This window comes from Mytilus trossulus, chromosome 6, assembly GCF_036588685.1.
Source record: "Mytilus trossulus isolate FHL-02 chromosome 6, PNRI_Mtr1.1.1.hap1, whole genome shotgun sequence".
NCBI lineage: Eukaryota > Metazoa > Mollusca > Bivalvia > Mytilida > Mytilidae > Mytilus > Mytilus trossulus.
In genome coordinates, this window is record NC_086378.1 from 25,538,811 (window position 1) to 25,555,225 (window position 16,415).

The 16,415-nt window shown below is 32.9% G+C and overlaps 1 protein-coding gene across 1 annotated transcript in view; it reads left to right on the plus strand.

Annotated features, from left to right (window-relative positions):
* The window catches only part of LOC134720987 (twitchin-like), a 65,528-nt gene extending 51,508 nt beyond the window's left edge, over positions 1-14,020 (plus strand). The window contains exons 6-8 of the mRNA XM_063583622.1: positions 2,334-2,497; positions 11,233-11,416; positions 13,199-14,020. Of these exons, the coding sequence (XP_063439692.1) occupies positions 2,334-2,497; positions 11,233-11,416; positions 13,199-13,920 (1,070 nt within the window). The 3' untranslated portion in view covers positions 13,921-14,020. The remainder of the gene's footprint in view (positions 1-2,333; positions 2,498-11,232; positions 11,417-13,198) is intronic.
* Positions 14,021-16,415: the final 2,395 nt, after the last annotated feature.

Here is a 16,415-nt window from a genome sequence, read left to right on the forward strand (position 1 = left end):
GCTACTGGGCGTTTACCAATCAACATTTAGATCAAAGAATGAATTAATACATTTTAAAGAGACACGCAAAATACTTGACCTTTCTTTTTTTCTGTCAGCGATCGAAAATGGTGTTTTGTTATTCATAATGACAAAATTAAGATTGAAATGAGGTTTGATCTTATGTTTAATAAAAAAAATATACAGGTCATGATATTCGAACATATATTGACTGCCTTGTTGAAATACAAGTCTGTTTTATATATACAGCGGGAAACTGGTAACTTTGGGGGTAAATTGGTTTCTCATATACGATGTCCGCGATATCTTCGCTCAAAACCCCTGCCGATTGAAGTATCGACAGAGACATTTCCCGGGCGTACGTGTCGATCACAAAGTCCGAGTAAAAGAAGACCCGTCTCGTTGGTGTCGGAAATTTCGGAACGAACGATAACTCTAGCAGTGCACATTCCCATTCTCCGTGCAATGTGTATCTTTTGTGCGCCACCGTTGTTACTTTTAAAAAGCGAAAGAGAATCCTCGCTCGATACGTAAAGGTAAAATTCGTCCATCGCTTTAGTTAAAAGATTTACTTCAGGCACTCTTATAAAAGTTCAATTTTAATGCATTTTTTTTTAACTTTTTGTCGATATTTGAATATTTGAATTTTTGTGATTTTTTTTTTTGTTGAAAATTTTAAACTTTAAATTTTTTGAATGCTTTTAAAAATTTTGAATTTTTGAATTTTTGAATTTTTGAATTTGATTTTTTTTTGTTTAATGAACGGACCTACATGCCGACACGTCCTGAAGTTGCGGGCGTGCTTTCGGGTTGACGCGAGGCATCTGACGTCAACGGAGGGGTAGGGGCGAGATGACAATGCACGAACAAATTAGGCGATCAGATTCCTACGTATCAGTTTTGAGCCATCGGTCTTTCGATGACCAAATAGAGTCAGGCGTTCATGAGTAATTGCATTCGAAAACCCTCTGTTCTAATTGGACGGTAGTGATGACATCTTTCGCGCAGGTGAAAATACCTTAAAGGGTAAAGGGAGTGCGAAGGGAAAAAAATGGGGAGGCGGGGTCTGCCCAAAAATGGTTCAGCCACAACGCCACAAGAATGTAAGGGGATATAAATGATCACTATATACTACTAAAGTAATTAGCTCCTAGATGAAGCTATGATAAATAAAATAAATGCATCCATATTATAAGGCAAATCGAGTGCTTAAATTTATATTGCGATTGGTTTGTGCAATTTGCAAAGGGATTATAAAACATGATGTACACTACCAAGTAATAGATGAAATAGTCAAGCCTTAAAATGTAAATTCAAATAGTTGCTATATATATATATATATTCACAACTATCCAACATTGCTTTCAATTGACTCGTTCAAGAATCTACAAACAATTATTGCTGTGTTCTGTGTTCTCTATCGTTAACAGTTGTTCTTTAAACAAATGTATCATGTCTACCGCCCCCTGAAAAAAAACCCAACAAAAAACAACAACAACAAAAAAACAACAAAAAATCAAAACAAAAAACATCAAAACAAACAAGTAAAATTAAAGGTATAAATATAATGTATAGAGAAAAGAAAACTGCATCCGGCTCAACCTAAAAATCAAGCAGCATGTCACAGAATATTGGATGATATTGGTGTTGTTACAAAAAAAAAATTTTGGTCCGTACTGTTCTTCAACTTCGTACTTCATTTGGCCCTTTGAACGTTTTTGGATTCGAGCGTCGCTGATGAGTCTTTTCTAAAAGAAAAGCGCGTCTGGCGTATATTCACATTTTTTCCTGGTATCTATGATGAGTTTATTTACATGGAAATTGTACGTTAAATTATCTCGAAAACATCAACCAATTTCTTGTTAGAAGGGTCTTAATACAGCACAATCAACATTTTCCAAAAAGCACTTTTATATGAACAACTATCAAACATTGCTTTCAATTGACTAGTGAAAGAATCTAAGCAGCAACAACAACAAAAAACAATAGCAAAAACAAAACAAAAATAGAATTAAATAAAATAGAATAAAATAAACAAAACACAAAAGAACCAAAAAATTACATCAAGACAAAACAAGTAAAATTATAGGTATAAATCTAATAAAAAGATCTGCAATAATTCAATTCAATAGAGTATATGAAAGGATTCCATCAACAACTGTCTTTAGCAGAATCTGAAAACCTTAATGCATTAAGTGCTACTGCCATTGTTCCTAGCTTTATCCAAAACTGTTATGAAAAAAATAGTTTAACAGGTGTTAAGTGTCTTTGGCCACCTATTTAATTGTATTGGCTTCAATCATGTGCGGTAGAGCAATTGTTTCTATTTTAAGAGCTGACATGGCCTTTAGAAGTAGAAGAGCCTCAAAATCTGACTGTAAATGAGGGTGATGATGCTATATTTATTTGCCGACCTTTGAATGATCCTGAGGCCACAATAAAATGGGTGAAAAGGGATCCAATAAATTTAAATAGAGGTACTGGTAAAACATCAGATGTAAGTTATCTTAAAATATGACAGTTGCAGTTTAAATTATACTGACTAAGGTCACATACAGAGGTTTGTTGTTCAAATTTTCGTTAGTACTAACTCGTCGCTAAACGTTCTTTAAAATCATTCATTTAAAATTATTGTGTTGTCCAACTTGTCATAACTACGAACGAGTCGTTAAAATCTTTATCATATGATAAAGAAATCAAAAATGGCTGCAATTGCAATGATTCGTCTGGTTAGAGTTGAGAGAGAACAGCATTATCGAATTTTTAATCCATCAAATAAATAATTCAGTGATAAGGAACTACGACAAACGTACATGTTTTATAGGGAAACCGATAAATTTCTTGCAAATGAGTTAAAAGGCGATTTTAAGAGAAGTAGCAGTAAAAAGACAGTCTTTGCAGTTAAACAATTTTGTTCCAATTCTACTCATCCCACCAATAATATGGCGTATTTTAGTTGTTTGCGATCCAATCCAATCATGATTACTTAGAATTGACGACAGAATAAAAAAAAGTAATATAGATTTTTCAAAATAAAAAAAATATAAGTTACGTCTTTAGTTTTTGAACTTATTTCACATTTATCATGGCCGGGCCTTAAAGAGCCGACTGTACGGTATGCATTTTTCTCATTGTTGGAGCTGTCTGTAGTCACATCAACGACTGTTCCATATTGTGATGGTACAGGGCTCGGTGAGGGATTCCTTCCAGCTTTTGTTGACTCTCTCCTTTGTTCTTTGTATGCCTTTTTGCCTTCTAACTTGTATTTCTCCACTTACATGCACTTATCTCTTATCTCATTTGCAGTTATGTAAGCTATGCCCAGGGAGATAATTTTCATAGTGATTTCATCCCAAACCTTCAAGCTCACCTGGCCCAAAGGGCCAAATGAGCTTTTCTCATTGGCGTTCGTGTCCGTCGTTGTCGTCGTCCGTCGTTGTTAATTTTTACAAAAATCTTCTCCTTTGAAACTACAGGGCCAAATTGAACTAAGCTTGGCCACAATCATCAATGGGGTCTCTGGTTTTAAAAATGTGTCCATTGAACCAGCAGACATGGCTAAAATTGAACATGTTGATAAATGTAGATTTTGGATTGTATCTCTAAAACTAAAGCATTCAGGGCAAATCTAAAGAATAGGACAACCCGTTGTTCGGTTGCTGCCCTTGAATTGTTATTTAAAGGAAATTTTGCAGTTTTTGGTCATTATCTTGAATATTATTATAAATAGAGATAAACTGTAAACAGCAATAATGTACAGCAAAGTAAGGATCTACAAACAAGTCAAAAAGGCCAAAATGGTCAGTTGACCTCTTAAAGAGAAATTGCCTTTTATAGTAAATTTTTAACAATTTTCATAAATTTGGTAAATTTTTGTTAATGTTTACAAAATATTTTCCCCTGTAACTACTGGGCCAAGTTCATTACGAACGGAGATAATTTTAAACAGCATGAATGTTCAGTAGGGTTTAACTACAAACACATCACCATCACCAAACCACAATGTTGTCATGAATCCATCTGTGTCCTTTGTTTGATATGCACATTGACCAAGGTAAGCGACACAAGCTCCTTAGAGCACGTGGTTTTGTGTGTAACCCATACTAGGTTTATGTCTTAATATATATGAAACGTCGCACGATACTGGTGTCATTTTAGTGAAATCGCGGACAAAACACATTCAAGTCATTAATTACTAAACATTAAAAGTGATATTCTGGAGTGTTATATATCATTTTAAAGTTTTAACATTCTAGTTTCAGGATATTGCAGTTTCGTATATGTAACAGACTTTTTTCATTAAGTGAAAATCATTTAAACCTTCATTTTTTAAAATTATTTCCTTGTCCCGCGTTACACTTTAAGTTTTGGGGTTTTCGGAATATTGTAAAAAGCATATAAAAAATTCCATCAAACGATATAAAAGTCTGTTTAGAACAAGCAGATCATAAAAGGTCGATGATGTAATGTCGGTTTTTTCATCACAAAGACGGAATTTCGAGAAAAAACGATTTAGATAATATAAAGAATGTGTCCCATGCACAACAAATTGCAGTCATTTTTCTAAATTGTCCCCAAAAAAAGGAATACTAGAGCAATCACCATGTCGTAGGTAAATAATTTGTATACTAGTATTTTGTACAAAGCTCACACTTTCGCCTCATGTAATAATCAGGGATTTTAATAACGAATTCTTTTTATTCGAGTCAAATAACGATGTCCGACATTTTGTCCCCTTCAAACCCAATTGACGTAGGGTTACGTTTTTCTGTTTTTTCATGATATGTATTTGATACAGTGCTATTCGCTACATAAATCAAAATATAAGGGAAAAAAGTACAAAAAGTTATCTTTATTTTGATAGTAAATTCTCATAAATTTAATCTAAAATGTGAGATATCGAATAAAACTATAATGTCCGAGACAATGTCCCCTTCTACTTCTACTTCTACCATATAGTGACCGCCTTCAACAAATTGAAGATTATGTCACAGGAGGAAACTTACAACAAGACATAGATTGAAAAAATGTACAAGTTTTTAAAAAAAATACGAAAAATATAAAAATATAAAATGTTTTGTATAATAAAATAAGATGTTGTAATTAATATTGATGCTTTGAGATTGAAGATTTGAAAGAGTCTACTGAAGTGCAATTTACAATGTTATCTGGTAGTTTGTTCCAGTCGGTAATAGTTCTTGGAAAATATGATTCTTTTCTGTACTGTGTTTTGCAGGATGGGATTTGGAAGCTGTTCGAATTAGAATGTCTTGTTTGTCTTTTTTGAGGAATTAATTTATTATTTTTAGGAATTGCAACCTTTTCGTGTTCAATTTTGTAGAGCATTACCAATCTGGAGTCTTTTCTTCTGCCAGAGAGACTGCGCCATTCAAGATGTTGTAACATGTTACCAACGCTTGAGGTGTTTCTGTATTTGTTGGTAACAAAACGTGCAGCCCTCCTTTGAACTTTTTCAATGCTATCTATGTCTTGTTGTAAGTATAGATCCCAAACAGAGCAAGCATACTCTAGTGATGGTCTTACTAGGGACTTATATGCTTGCTCTTTAATGGATGTTGAACTTATGTTCAGGTTCCTCCTTAGAAAGCCTAGTGTGTTATTAGCTTTCTTGCATATGTTGTTAATATGCACATCCCATTTAAGGTTGGAACTGATGGTGACCCCCAGATATTTTGCTGTTGTTACATGTTCTAATGAATGATTGTGTAATGTGTAGTTAAATGTGATTGTTTTTTTTTTATTTCTGGTGACTGAAATTACATTACACTTATCTGGGTGGAATGCCATTTTCCAAGTAGTTTCCCACGATGCCAGTTTGTCTAGATCTTTTTGTAATGTTAATGCATCGGAGTTTGATTTTATTGCCAAATAAACTATTGTGTCGTCTGCAAATAAACGTACTGTAGATGTTAGACCAGTTGGAATGTCATTAATATAGTACAAGAAGAGACTTGGTCTAAGAACTGACCCCTGTGGAACCCCTAACTCAACTGCAACATACTCAGATTTTTTCCCCTCTAGAACTACTGCCTGTTTGCGATTGCTAAGAAAATTTTGTATCCAGTAATTTAATTCCCCCTGTATCCCATAATGATGAAGCTTATTAGTTAAAAAAGAATGTGAAACCTTATCGAATGCTTTAGAAAAATCCATGACCAAAATATCTGTTTGTTTACCGTTTTCCATGTTTAGTGAGACATCGTCTATAAATTCTAGTAGTTGTGTTTCGCAGGATCGACCTCTGCGAAATCCATGCTGAAGGGGATATAAAATTTTGTGATTATCTGCATGGTTCATGATGTGTTTAACTACGATATGTTCTAAAAGTTTGAAACAAATACATGGAAGTGATATAGGACGGTAGTTTTCAGGGTTATATTTTTGGCCTTTTTTGTATACAGGAGAGACATGGGCAGTTTTCCAGTCATCCGGAACAACGCCTGTTTTAATTGACTTCTCAAAGATAATAGTAAGTATGGGTGCAATTTTATGTGAAAGTTCTTTTAAAAATCTTGGTTTAATTTCATCGGGTCCTTCTGCTTTGTTCGGATATAAGTTATGTAAGAGTTTATGTATACCTTCTGTTTTAATTATTAATTTTGATATGGGTGGAAAAGGAGTATTATGTGGCATATTACACTGTTTGACAAATTCTGTATGAGAAATATTAGATGCTGGTGTGAATACAGACTGGAATTGTGCTTTAAGTGCCCCAGCTTTTTGTAGTGGATCAGTTAGGAGATGGCCATCTTGTTTGATTTCAGTAATTCCACTATAATCAGTTTTTGTATGTTTAATGTAGGTCCAAATTTTTTTCATAGTGCCAAAATTTGTTTCATCTTGTGGTGGTAATATGATGCTTTCAATGTATTCCCAGTATGATTTTCGTATACTTTTTTGCACCTGGTGTTTAACCTCTTTGTATTTTTTAGCAATTGATGTATTCCCAGATTTTTTTGATTTTTTATAGAGTCTATCTCTTTTTCTAATGAGCCGTTTGGTTTCCATTGTAACCCATGGGTGACCGTCCTTTGTTTTTGCTGTTTTATGTGGGATGTGATCTTTCACTGCTTTTGTTATTGTTGTTTTAAAACAGTTCCACATTTCATTTACACAAAGATGTTGCTGATTTTCAGAGAGATGTTTATATAAGGTGTTAATTTCTTGTTTAATTGTGTCCCAGTTTGCTTTTTTGTATAATGGAATTATTCTTGGCTTTTGTTTAAGTTTTGATGGAGCTATTGCAAATTCGGCAAACACAATATCATGATCAGATAGGCCAGGGATAACTTCAACACGCTGTACTTGGTTTGGTAAGTTTGTAATTATCAGATCAAGAATATTGTCTTTACGTGTAGGGACATAAACAATTTGTGTGAGACATGTGTCGTCAAGTGAGTTGCCAAAGAAGTAATGAAGATGTGGGTAAGAAGTGTTCGATTTTAATGATTTGTTGTTTCAATCCCAACATGGGAGATTAAAGTCTCCCCCTATGATAAGTGTAGAATTTTTTATTTGCGTGGCTTTTCTTATCATGAAATCAAAATTTTTGGGACTAGTTTCGTCAGATGTTTTGGGGTTATAGAAAGAGCTTAAGTACAATGTTTTTGGACCAACAATGTCTACTTTTGCCCAGACAATTTCTGTTTTGTCTGGGGGTGCAAGTTCATATACCTCAGAGCTAATAAGTTCTTTTTTTATAGCTATAAGAACACCTTCCCCTTCTTTGTCTGTTTCTGTTTTCTTTCTGTCATTTCTGTACAATTTAAAATTGTCAGGGAATATTTCAACATCTTTTATTTTAGGGTTTAGCCAAGTTTATGTGCCAAATATTATGTCAGGCTTTGTGCTGTCAATGATGTTATTTACTAGGTGTTGCTTGTTTTTAATTGACTGAAAGTTAATATTGAGTACTCTCAAAGGCTTATTAAAGGATGACACCCGAGTTTTTTTACGTATGGGTGTAGATGCATGAAGAGGCTTGATGTTTTGATTCTGATAATCTGGACTTGATGGAGGATTTGAGTGATTGATGTCACCAATATAAAGACTTGAAAATGGATTTGGTGACTCAATACTATGTAAGTCAAAAAGTACCGTGCTGTAGTTAGGTTTGTCACAGATAATGCAGTGCCAGCTTATGCTGTCATTAAGATCTTCGTAACTTTTTGAGTGGATACCATGGCAATTTATATGAAACCACTGATCACATGTCTCACATACAATGCCTTTGTGGTCCCAGTTTACTGACTGATCACAAGTACCACACACATACTTTGTGCTGTCATTACTAGGGCCAGGATTTGTCTGGATGTCATTAGACTTCATGATCATGAGTAAAAGGAAATATAATAGCATTTTAGATGGTTTTAATTTTGTCCATCTAGGATCTTGCTTTGCCATCTTGTATATGGTGTTCTTAATACTAAGATAAACATGCATGTTATGGAGGTATTTAAGATTAGATGTTATTTCAAACATGAATGATAAACTACAATGAAACTGATTATGTATGTTCTGAATAACTACACAGGTGACTGTATTCATATGCGTCATAGCAGTGTTACTGTTAATGCCGTTGGTCAAAATTGAATACTCGTTAACTTTAGGTATTTTTTCATTTTCAACTACATTTGGATGTTTCTCTTCTATGAGTATAGTAGCTATGATAACAAAGAAATATAAAATTGTCAACATGTTCATGGTGTAATACAAGTGGCTTACCGGTATGTGATGGACCTGGACCAGTGCTCAGGACTTGGGCTTTGTAGTGTTATGGGCCGATGAATAGTTATCTTCTGTCCCTATTGCTGACCTAGGGCTCGGATGATGGAATGATGAGCAATGTTAATGTGCAGCTATGATATTTCAGTGCAAGGTGTCAAAAAATGATGATGGGTCAGTCTGTGGACTGTTTTTGTTTACACCGGAAGTCAATGGAAAACACAATTATAAACAACAAATCATGTGACAATTTCGGCGGTAAATTTTGAGGACACTTTGATATTTTACAAATAGTCAAAATGTATTTTTTGTAAGACTGTCCCCATACGATTTTAACGTTAAGCAACAAAACTGATATACAAGGTACGTCAAATTGTCATTATTGCGGTTTTCACAGACTTTTTAGAATACGGGACATTTTTGTTGCTTGTTAAGAAAACATCAATTGTTTTTTAGGTAAAAGCTCTATACCGATTCATGGGAGGGAGCAATATTTCCTCGCGGAACTGAAGTGTTTTCCGGAATTTATAATGATTTACAGGCCGATCCGCTACAATACAAAATCATAAAAAACTAGTGTTGTCAAATCGTACACTTTTGCCTAACCGGTTACTCGGAAAATCGTTCGACCGATTAACCGGTTAACCGGTAGTTTTAAGTTGTCGTTCGAAAGCCTTTTCAATAGTACCATACATGTACACATAGTTATAAGATGTGGTACAAGTGTCAATTTGACAACCTTTCATCCAAGTCATAATACTATGATTAAAGAATTGAAGTTTGTCCTTTGTCATTATAAGGCTTTATCTTACATTGACCTTTTGATGTAGTCCCTTAGTTTGCATTTCACAATTTTTAAGGTAGCATTTCGTTTAAAGAAAGACTAAACCTTGCACTACTGAGGTCACACATTTAGATGTTTACACAATATTAGATCAAAAACGAAATAATGAACTAATTAGTAAAATTTAATCGCATCTCTGATTTAAAGTTATTGTTAAAAAAACATGTTTACCAATCATGTTTCTTTAAGCTCCTGCCCCGAGCTCTAATTAATTTCATGTATTTAGGATCAACAATCGCAATCAATATACTGGGCAATTGATCTGTCAAATAAATAACCACGACGACAATTTAAAAAACATAACTATTTAATGATTTCCATGCAAATTTATATCAAAACCATCAAAATTGAAAAAAAGTCCGGTTAACCGGTTAGCGTTTTGGGTATTCGGTATTCGGTCGTTCGACCGGTTAACCGGTTAACCGGTTAACCGTTGACAACACTATAAAAAACAGCTATTGTCCCCGCTGATTCTTTGTATGTGCAGAACTTTATGACACTGTCATGCTAGATATACCGTAGTCCATTCGCCTAGACATTCTGCAGTGTATAAATGAGTGCATTAGCAGTGCGTAGTGTATTAAAAAAAATCGATTGCTTTTGTAATTAAAATGTGTATTAAACAAATAGTTTCAATTCAATTTATATTCCTTTATTTTTAATTTGTTTATAAAAATCTTAGTATATTATCTAAGAAAACATGAATCTTAACTTCATAAATTTCGCTCATGTAGGCTAATCCGTTAATTTATTTAGAAAGCCATCTGAAAAACGTGCATTCTAACGTTTTTATTTTGGCTAACGTCTTCAAGTGTGTAACGTTAGGTGACAGGGCCTCAGGGAAGATTAGTTTATTGTAACTAACTGAGTTTACCCTCTTTAAATAAAGAATTTATTATTAGTATTACACCAGTATCGTGCGACGTTTCTATGCAATACTTACCAACTTCTTCTTTGATTATATTTTCCTCAGCAATTGAATATTTGGTTTTGCGTAATCAGGGGAGATTTGCTGGCCAAGGATTAAAGTTGCTTTGGTCAGCTATTATTATTTTCGCAGAACAGGAAATAATAGGGACCTTGATTTACACTGCATTGTGGGAATCACTTGCTAATTACCCAAAATTGCTAATTACCCAAAATTGCTTATTACCCAAAATTAATCATATGATTAAAACTTAATTCAGAGATTAACAAATACAAAGATTTGAAGGAAGTTGAACATCAAAATTTAATCATTGTATTTTCTTATCATGCGATTAACTTTTAATAACTCTTTAAAAATATTTATATGATCAGTTTAGCGACATGTTGAACAACAGATCCCTGATGTACTAAACATCAGCTTATTTCTGCCACAAATATGAGATAGTGATAAACTAATTACATAGTTCCTTACTGATTGTTGTGCATCATATGTATATGTCATATTATTTATTTTTTGGTATTCAAATAGAACAAATTATTTTTGTTTTAAAATTACAAATTGTCTTTGTATTATTTTCACAAAAGTTCAATCGATTCATTTGGGAAAGGAGCTATAAATGTAACGACTGATTACTAGAATATGTTACCAAATAAATATACTTGTTGTTATATAATTATGAAAAAGTTAAAAATTAAACTGATACTTCATAATTCAGATTTTAGAAAACAAAGAGATGTTAGTTCTACGCAGTGTAACCATGAGGGATGCTGGACATTATAGTTGTGTTGTTGGTAATTATTTTGGTTTGAGACAAGTGGATGTATGGTTGAAAGTCAAACCAACACCTACATCGACTACCACTACAACAAATCCTAGAAAAGAAGAAGAGAATGATATAAGTATGTGTTTGAATAAAAAGAATTATCCTACCTCTTATACATTTCTAGGAATGTGATTGGTTAAAAACATCCGCGTGCAGACCGTGTATATTTTATATTAGGAAGTAGAGAAGCGGGGCTTATTTTATCCAAGGTTCTTTGTGTTACGTCCCTTTATACTCTGCAATAAGTGAAATTAGTCATTAAGCTTTAATCCTAGGTAATACGATATCGCCTAGACAGTTCTTATAATGCCTAAATGGTGTTAGGTAATATTCTTAAACTCTAGGATTTAGGCTTAAATCCTGAACGTGTGCCCAGACATTAATCTTAATGCATAAAGTGTAACTGAGAGTACATAAAAAATCATTTATTCAAAGGTAACATACATTTGAAACATAATAATATGATAAAAACTGATATTTGAAATTACCGAAAATAAAGTCACTAGATGTGGCCACTTTAGTTTCAACTCGGATATAAGCAAATATAAAAAATGCCCAACCATTATCGCTCAGCCGGTTATGGGGCACACCAAAAACTGAAGAAGGAAAAATATAATTAAACAAGTCACCTCTGAAGCGCATTTTGACGTGAGAGCTCTAATATTACACACTTTTGTTCTAAAACTTAATGATTTTATAGAAATTCATAGTTTCTATCTTGGTTTGATTGGAAATCCATTAAATCAACATGTTCTCTACTGTTTAGCTCTAAATTTGGATAAAATGTGATTCAATACTAATACCTTCTCTAAACTTTTCTTCATACTACAATTTTCATAAAGTGAACGAAATAGGAATTACAAGTAATATTTGCATAGCCATGGAATACCGATAAATCGTTTTTTTAATTTTCCTCATTATTTTCCTTTACTTTACTTTTTACCTTTCAGAACCTCTAATGCTAATAATGATGTACATTTTTTTATAATGAAAGTTGTCTACAATTGCTGTTAGGTAGAATTTGGTTGGAAAGTTATATAAAATTTCATTTAATAAAAATTTAGCACTTATTTGAATTTGGTCAGCTTTTTAAAAAAGAAAGACAAAGTATATGATCATTCTTTGAAAGGTAGGTTTGTCTTTTTTTATTGTATGCATTTATAACAAAACAGTGTAGACTTAATATAACTATTAATATTATTGAGAATGGAAGCGGTGTATATGTTAAGGAAATTACAACCCGACAAAAGAGAAGAAAAACAGCCCAACTCCACGTAATAATGGGTTTTCAACACAGCGAGAAAATCCCACACCCTTCTAACATGTATTGCATCTTCATTTAGGAATAAATACCTTTTTTATTTGATGAACACCTATTTTGATCAATATGACAAGGTAAGTGCTCCAAACATTACTCCACTTCACTTGGGTACCTATCTTGTAATATAACCGGCTATAATTTAGCAATACTTAAATCTTTACTTGTTAAAATTTAAATAAATTAACATTTAAACATTACTTGTATTTACTAACAATAACATGATGTCTTAGTTTTCTTGGAGACATTACTAGAAACATTACTCAGAATTACTAAAAACATTACTTGGAGTTACTAAACACTTTACTTGGAATCAACAAAATCTTTACTTGAAACTACTTAAGTTATAACTAAGAATTACTAAAAATATTGCTTAGAATTAATCTAGATATTTCTTAGAATTATTTAACATAACTTGGAATAAGTAAAAACATAACTTGGAATTAATAAAAATATTAATAAGAAATTACTTAAAACCAATTACTTTATTTCATTATTTAGTTACTTGTTTTATGTAATTCAAAGTAACTTATGTTTTAGAGTGTAGTACACCTTCTTGTTTGGTACAACAAAAAGACTTGAAAGATACTGTAACCAACATTGTTAAACAATTATTATCAACTTTCGAAAAGAATTTGTCAGAAAAAGTTGAAGCAAAAGTAAGGGAGACAACTAAAAAGATAAAAGATCAGGTAGATTCTCTGATGATAGACAATGAAAACCTAAGAGAACGTATGAAGGCAAAAGATAAAACAATTGAGACTTTGGAGGAACAAGTAAGTGATAACATCAACAGAGTTATTGAAGCTATAAAACTAGGAAATTATAATGAACAGTATAGTATAAAGCGTAATATCAGAATACTAAATTACCCAGAATGCCCTAATGAAGTATTGAGAGATGAGTTTGTCAATATGGTAAACAAAGAGTTAAAGATAGATGTGAAACCTGACGATGTACAGGAAATACACAGAATTCCAGGGAAAGAGGGACACACAAAACCAGTCATCGTTAAAGTGCGCAATACTGACCTGAAGATCAAAATTATGAGACAAAAAGGAGGACTGAAAAATGGCATCAGGTTCCATGATGATATCACACAGCGTTATATGGATCTTATGGGAAGATTAGAAAATAGTGAACAATTTGAAAATGTCTGGTTTTTTAATTGCAATGTCTATGCCAAGCAACAGAATGGAAGTACAATAATATTTGACTTGTTTGACGATATTGAACAAAAACTGAAAACAAAAACAAAATAGGCAATTAGACATTCATTTCATGATTGATCTAATAGTCCAATGTTTCATCACTGTGAAAAAACATGATGAAACCAAGCTGGGCTGTACATGATTATTAATGATTTGCCGGTATATGTATATATTTGGTTTGTTTGTAGCTTTTTTTTGTTTTTGTGTTTTCATTTACTTAATAAATGTTTATTATACTATACTACTGTTTCTGTGTAACCCTTCTTACTTCACGGATAATTGTTATATTTTAAAAGAGAGATTACGGAAGCCGAGAAGGATCATTCATGAAAGTTCATAATTCATAATTCAAAGTTCAAAATTCAAAATTCAGGACTCGCAAATCAAGAAAAGATAATCCGATAATCCTGTTTTTATTACAGTTGATTTCCAATGGTTTTGTGTCTGAGTCAGAATATTTTTTTCCCTAAAGCGCGAACAATTTTATTCAGTTTTTCATCGGTTTCAATCATTTTTTTTCTTCTTCAAAATTTAACATTATAAGAAGGTATGGGAAGAATCTGGATTCAGAATAAAAAAAAATTGTCATCTACTTGAACAGAATATTTTTTCATCAAATTTGGGATCAGAATATTGTTTTTAGGAAAAAAAACATACCCCCTTTTGAAGTTAAATGGTCATTCCCCAATGGGCAAAATCAATGCCACATACTAATAGTAGTCACCTATAATAAAAGGCCCCAAAATGACAAATTTAAAACAATTCAAACGAGAAAACTAACGACTGATTCAAGTACAAAATAATGAACGAAACCATATATGACATACAGCAACAAACAAAAACCAATGAATGGACAGACACATACAAAATGTGGTGGGGTTAAACTTAGTCTAGTTTGACGGCGCGTAAACCCTCCCTCACCTGGACAGTGGTATAACAGTACAACATACGAACAAACTATATTTGAGTTGAGGTTTTACCTCATCAGATCGGTACAAAGCAGAAATACATCTAACAAAAACACAGAGTGGACGTGGCAAGGTACTTATACATCCCCACAACAACAACAACAAACACTAAGTACAGATCTGCGTTATAATGTTCTTTTCTTATTGTTGAAAGCCATACGGTGACCTATAATTGATAATTTCTGTGTCATTAAGTCTCTTTTGGAGAGTTGTTTCATTGGCAATCACACCACAACTCATTTTCATTTTTAAGTTATTTGTGGTTATTAATCTATAATTAATATAATATATATAACGAAATCCCTGACTTAATAATTTACCAGAAATACATAGATTACGTTAATTGAAATCCAAAACGTCACAACAGACACGGGCATAACCGGTACGGGCATAGCGAACGAATTGTGATAACGTCACGCACGCTGTTCCTACAACCCCTATGTTTTGAAACAGAATCTTCGAAATTTCCTCCGCAAAACAAAATAAAATGTTAACAAACACTAACCACTATAAAAACTTATTCAGTATATGTTTTCCTTCATGTTTTTCTAGCTTTTGGTCATATGCGTAGAAATATCTAGTATATTTGAGGATTAAAACAACAAAGCTTTGTGAAAAAACGGATGTCCCACGTTACATTTTTGAACAACTGTTTTATGTCTTATGTATAGTGATCCTAGTATTTCTTATTCTCTGATCCTCCCGAAACTTGGCAGAAACAACGAAGTGGGTCAGATCTTGGTTAAATTAAAGCCGTTTTTTTGTCGAATTTCGTTTGACTCGGTGGTTGCACATTAAGCTGGAATAAGAAAAATGTCCAATGACGTTTTTCGTTGACTTTACGTCTGAAAGGTAGTTTTATAAGTAGACATAGCTAAAAATGTATAAAAAATGTCACGGAGATAATTATACCATCTACCGAAAGAACAAACCTTTGCCATTCTGTTCGTGAGTTCAAAAATTGTAGATTCTATAAAACCATCTCTACACAGTCGTTTTTCAAGCGGTAGCCATTTTGTCCAAGTTGATATTTTATTTGTCCAAGCAATTAACGCGGGTCTTTTACCTGATATTCCAGCAAGTAATTTATAATTTACCAAAACAAAAGTTAGATACACGAAAAGAACATAAAGTCAAGATTCCTTTTTATTAACTGCATGTTTAGGACTTACAGAATTAAAATGCTACGAAACATTACGAGACGGTAGCCATTTTGTCCAATCGTTGAAAAACGTCGAAAAATCCAAACTAACGCTTTTTTTTCGACGTTACATGTGCAAAATTTGTACCATTGTATATTCCTGATACTTAAAAAGAATCGCGTGGTGAAATTTAAAAAAAGCTGGTTGAAAAAAAACTCACGGTGCATGTTGTGCATGAAACGGAGGTACATGTACATGTAACTGAAAGACTTATCGGAAACAGCGACAAAAACAGTTTCATAATAAATTCATTGAATTAATGCAACCCCGTATTATACGGACGATTCAGGAGAAGATTAGTACATCTTAAAAGCAAGCAACTTCAAAGACTGGGAAAATAATTATCAAGATCGGGTTATAATAGTTTACGTGTCAA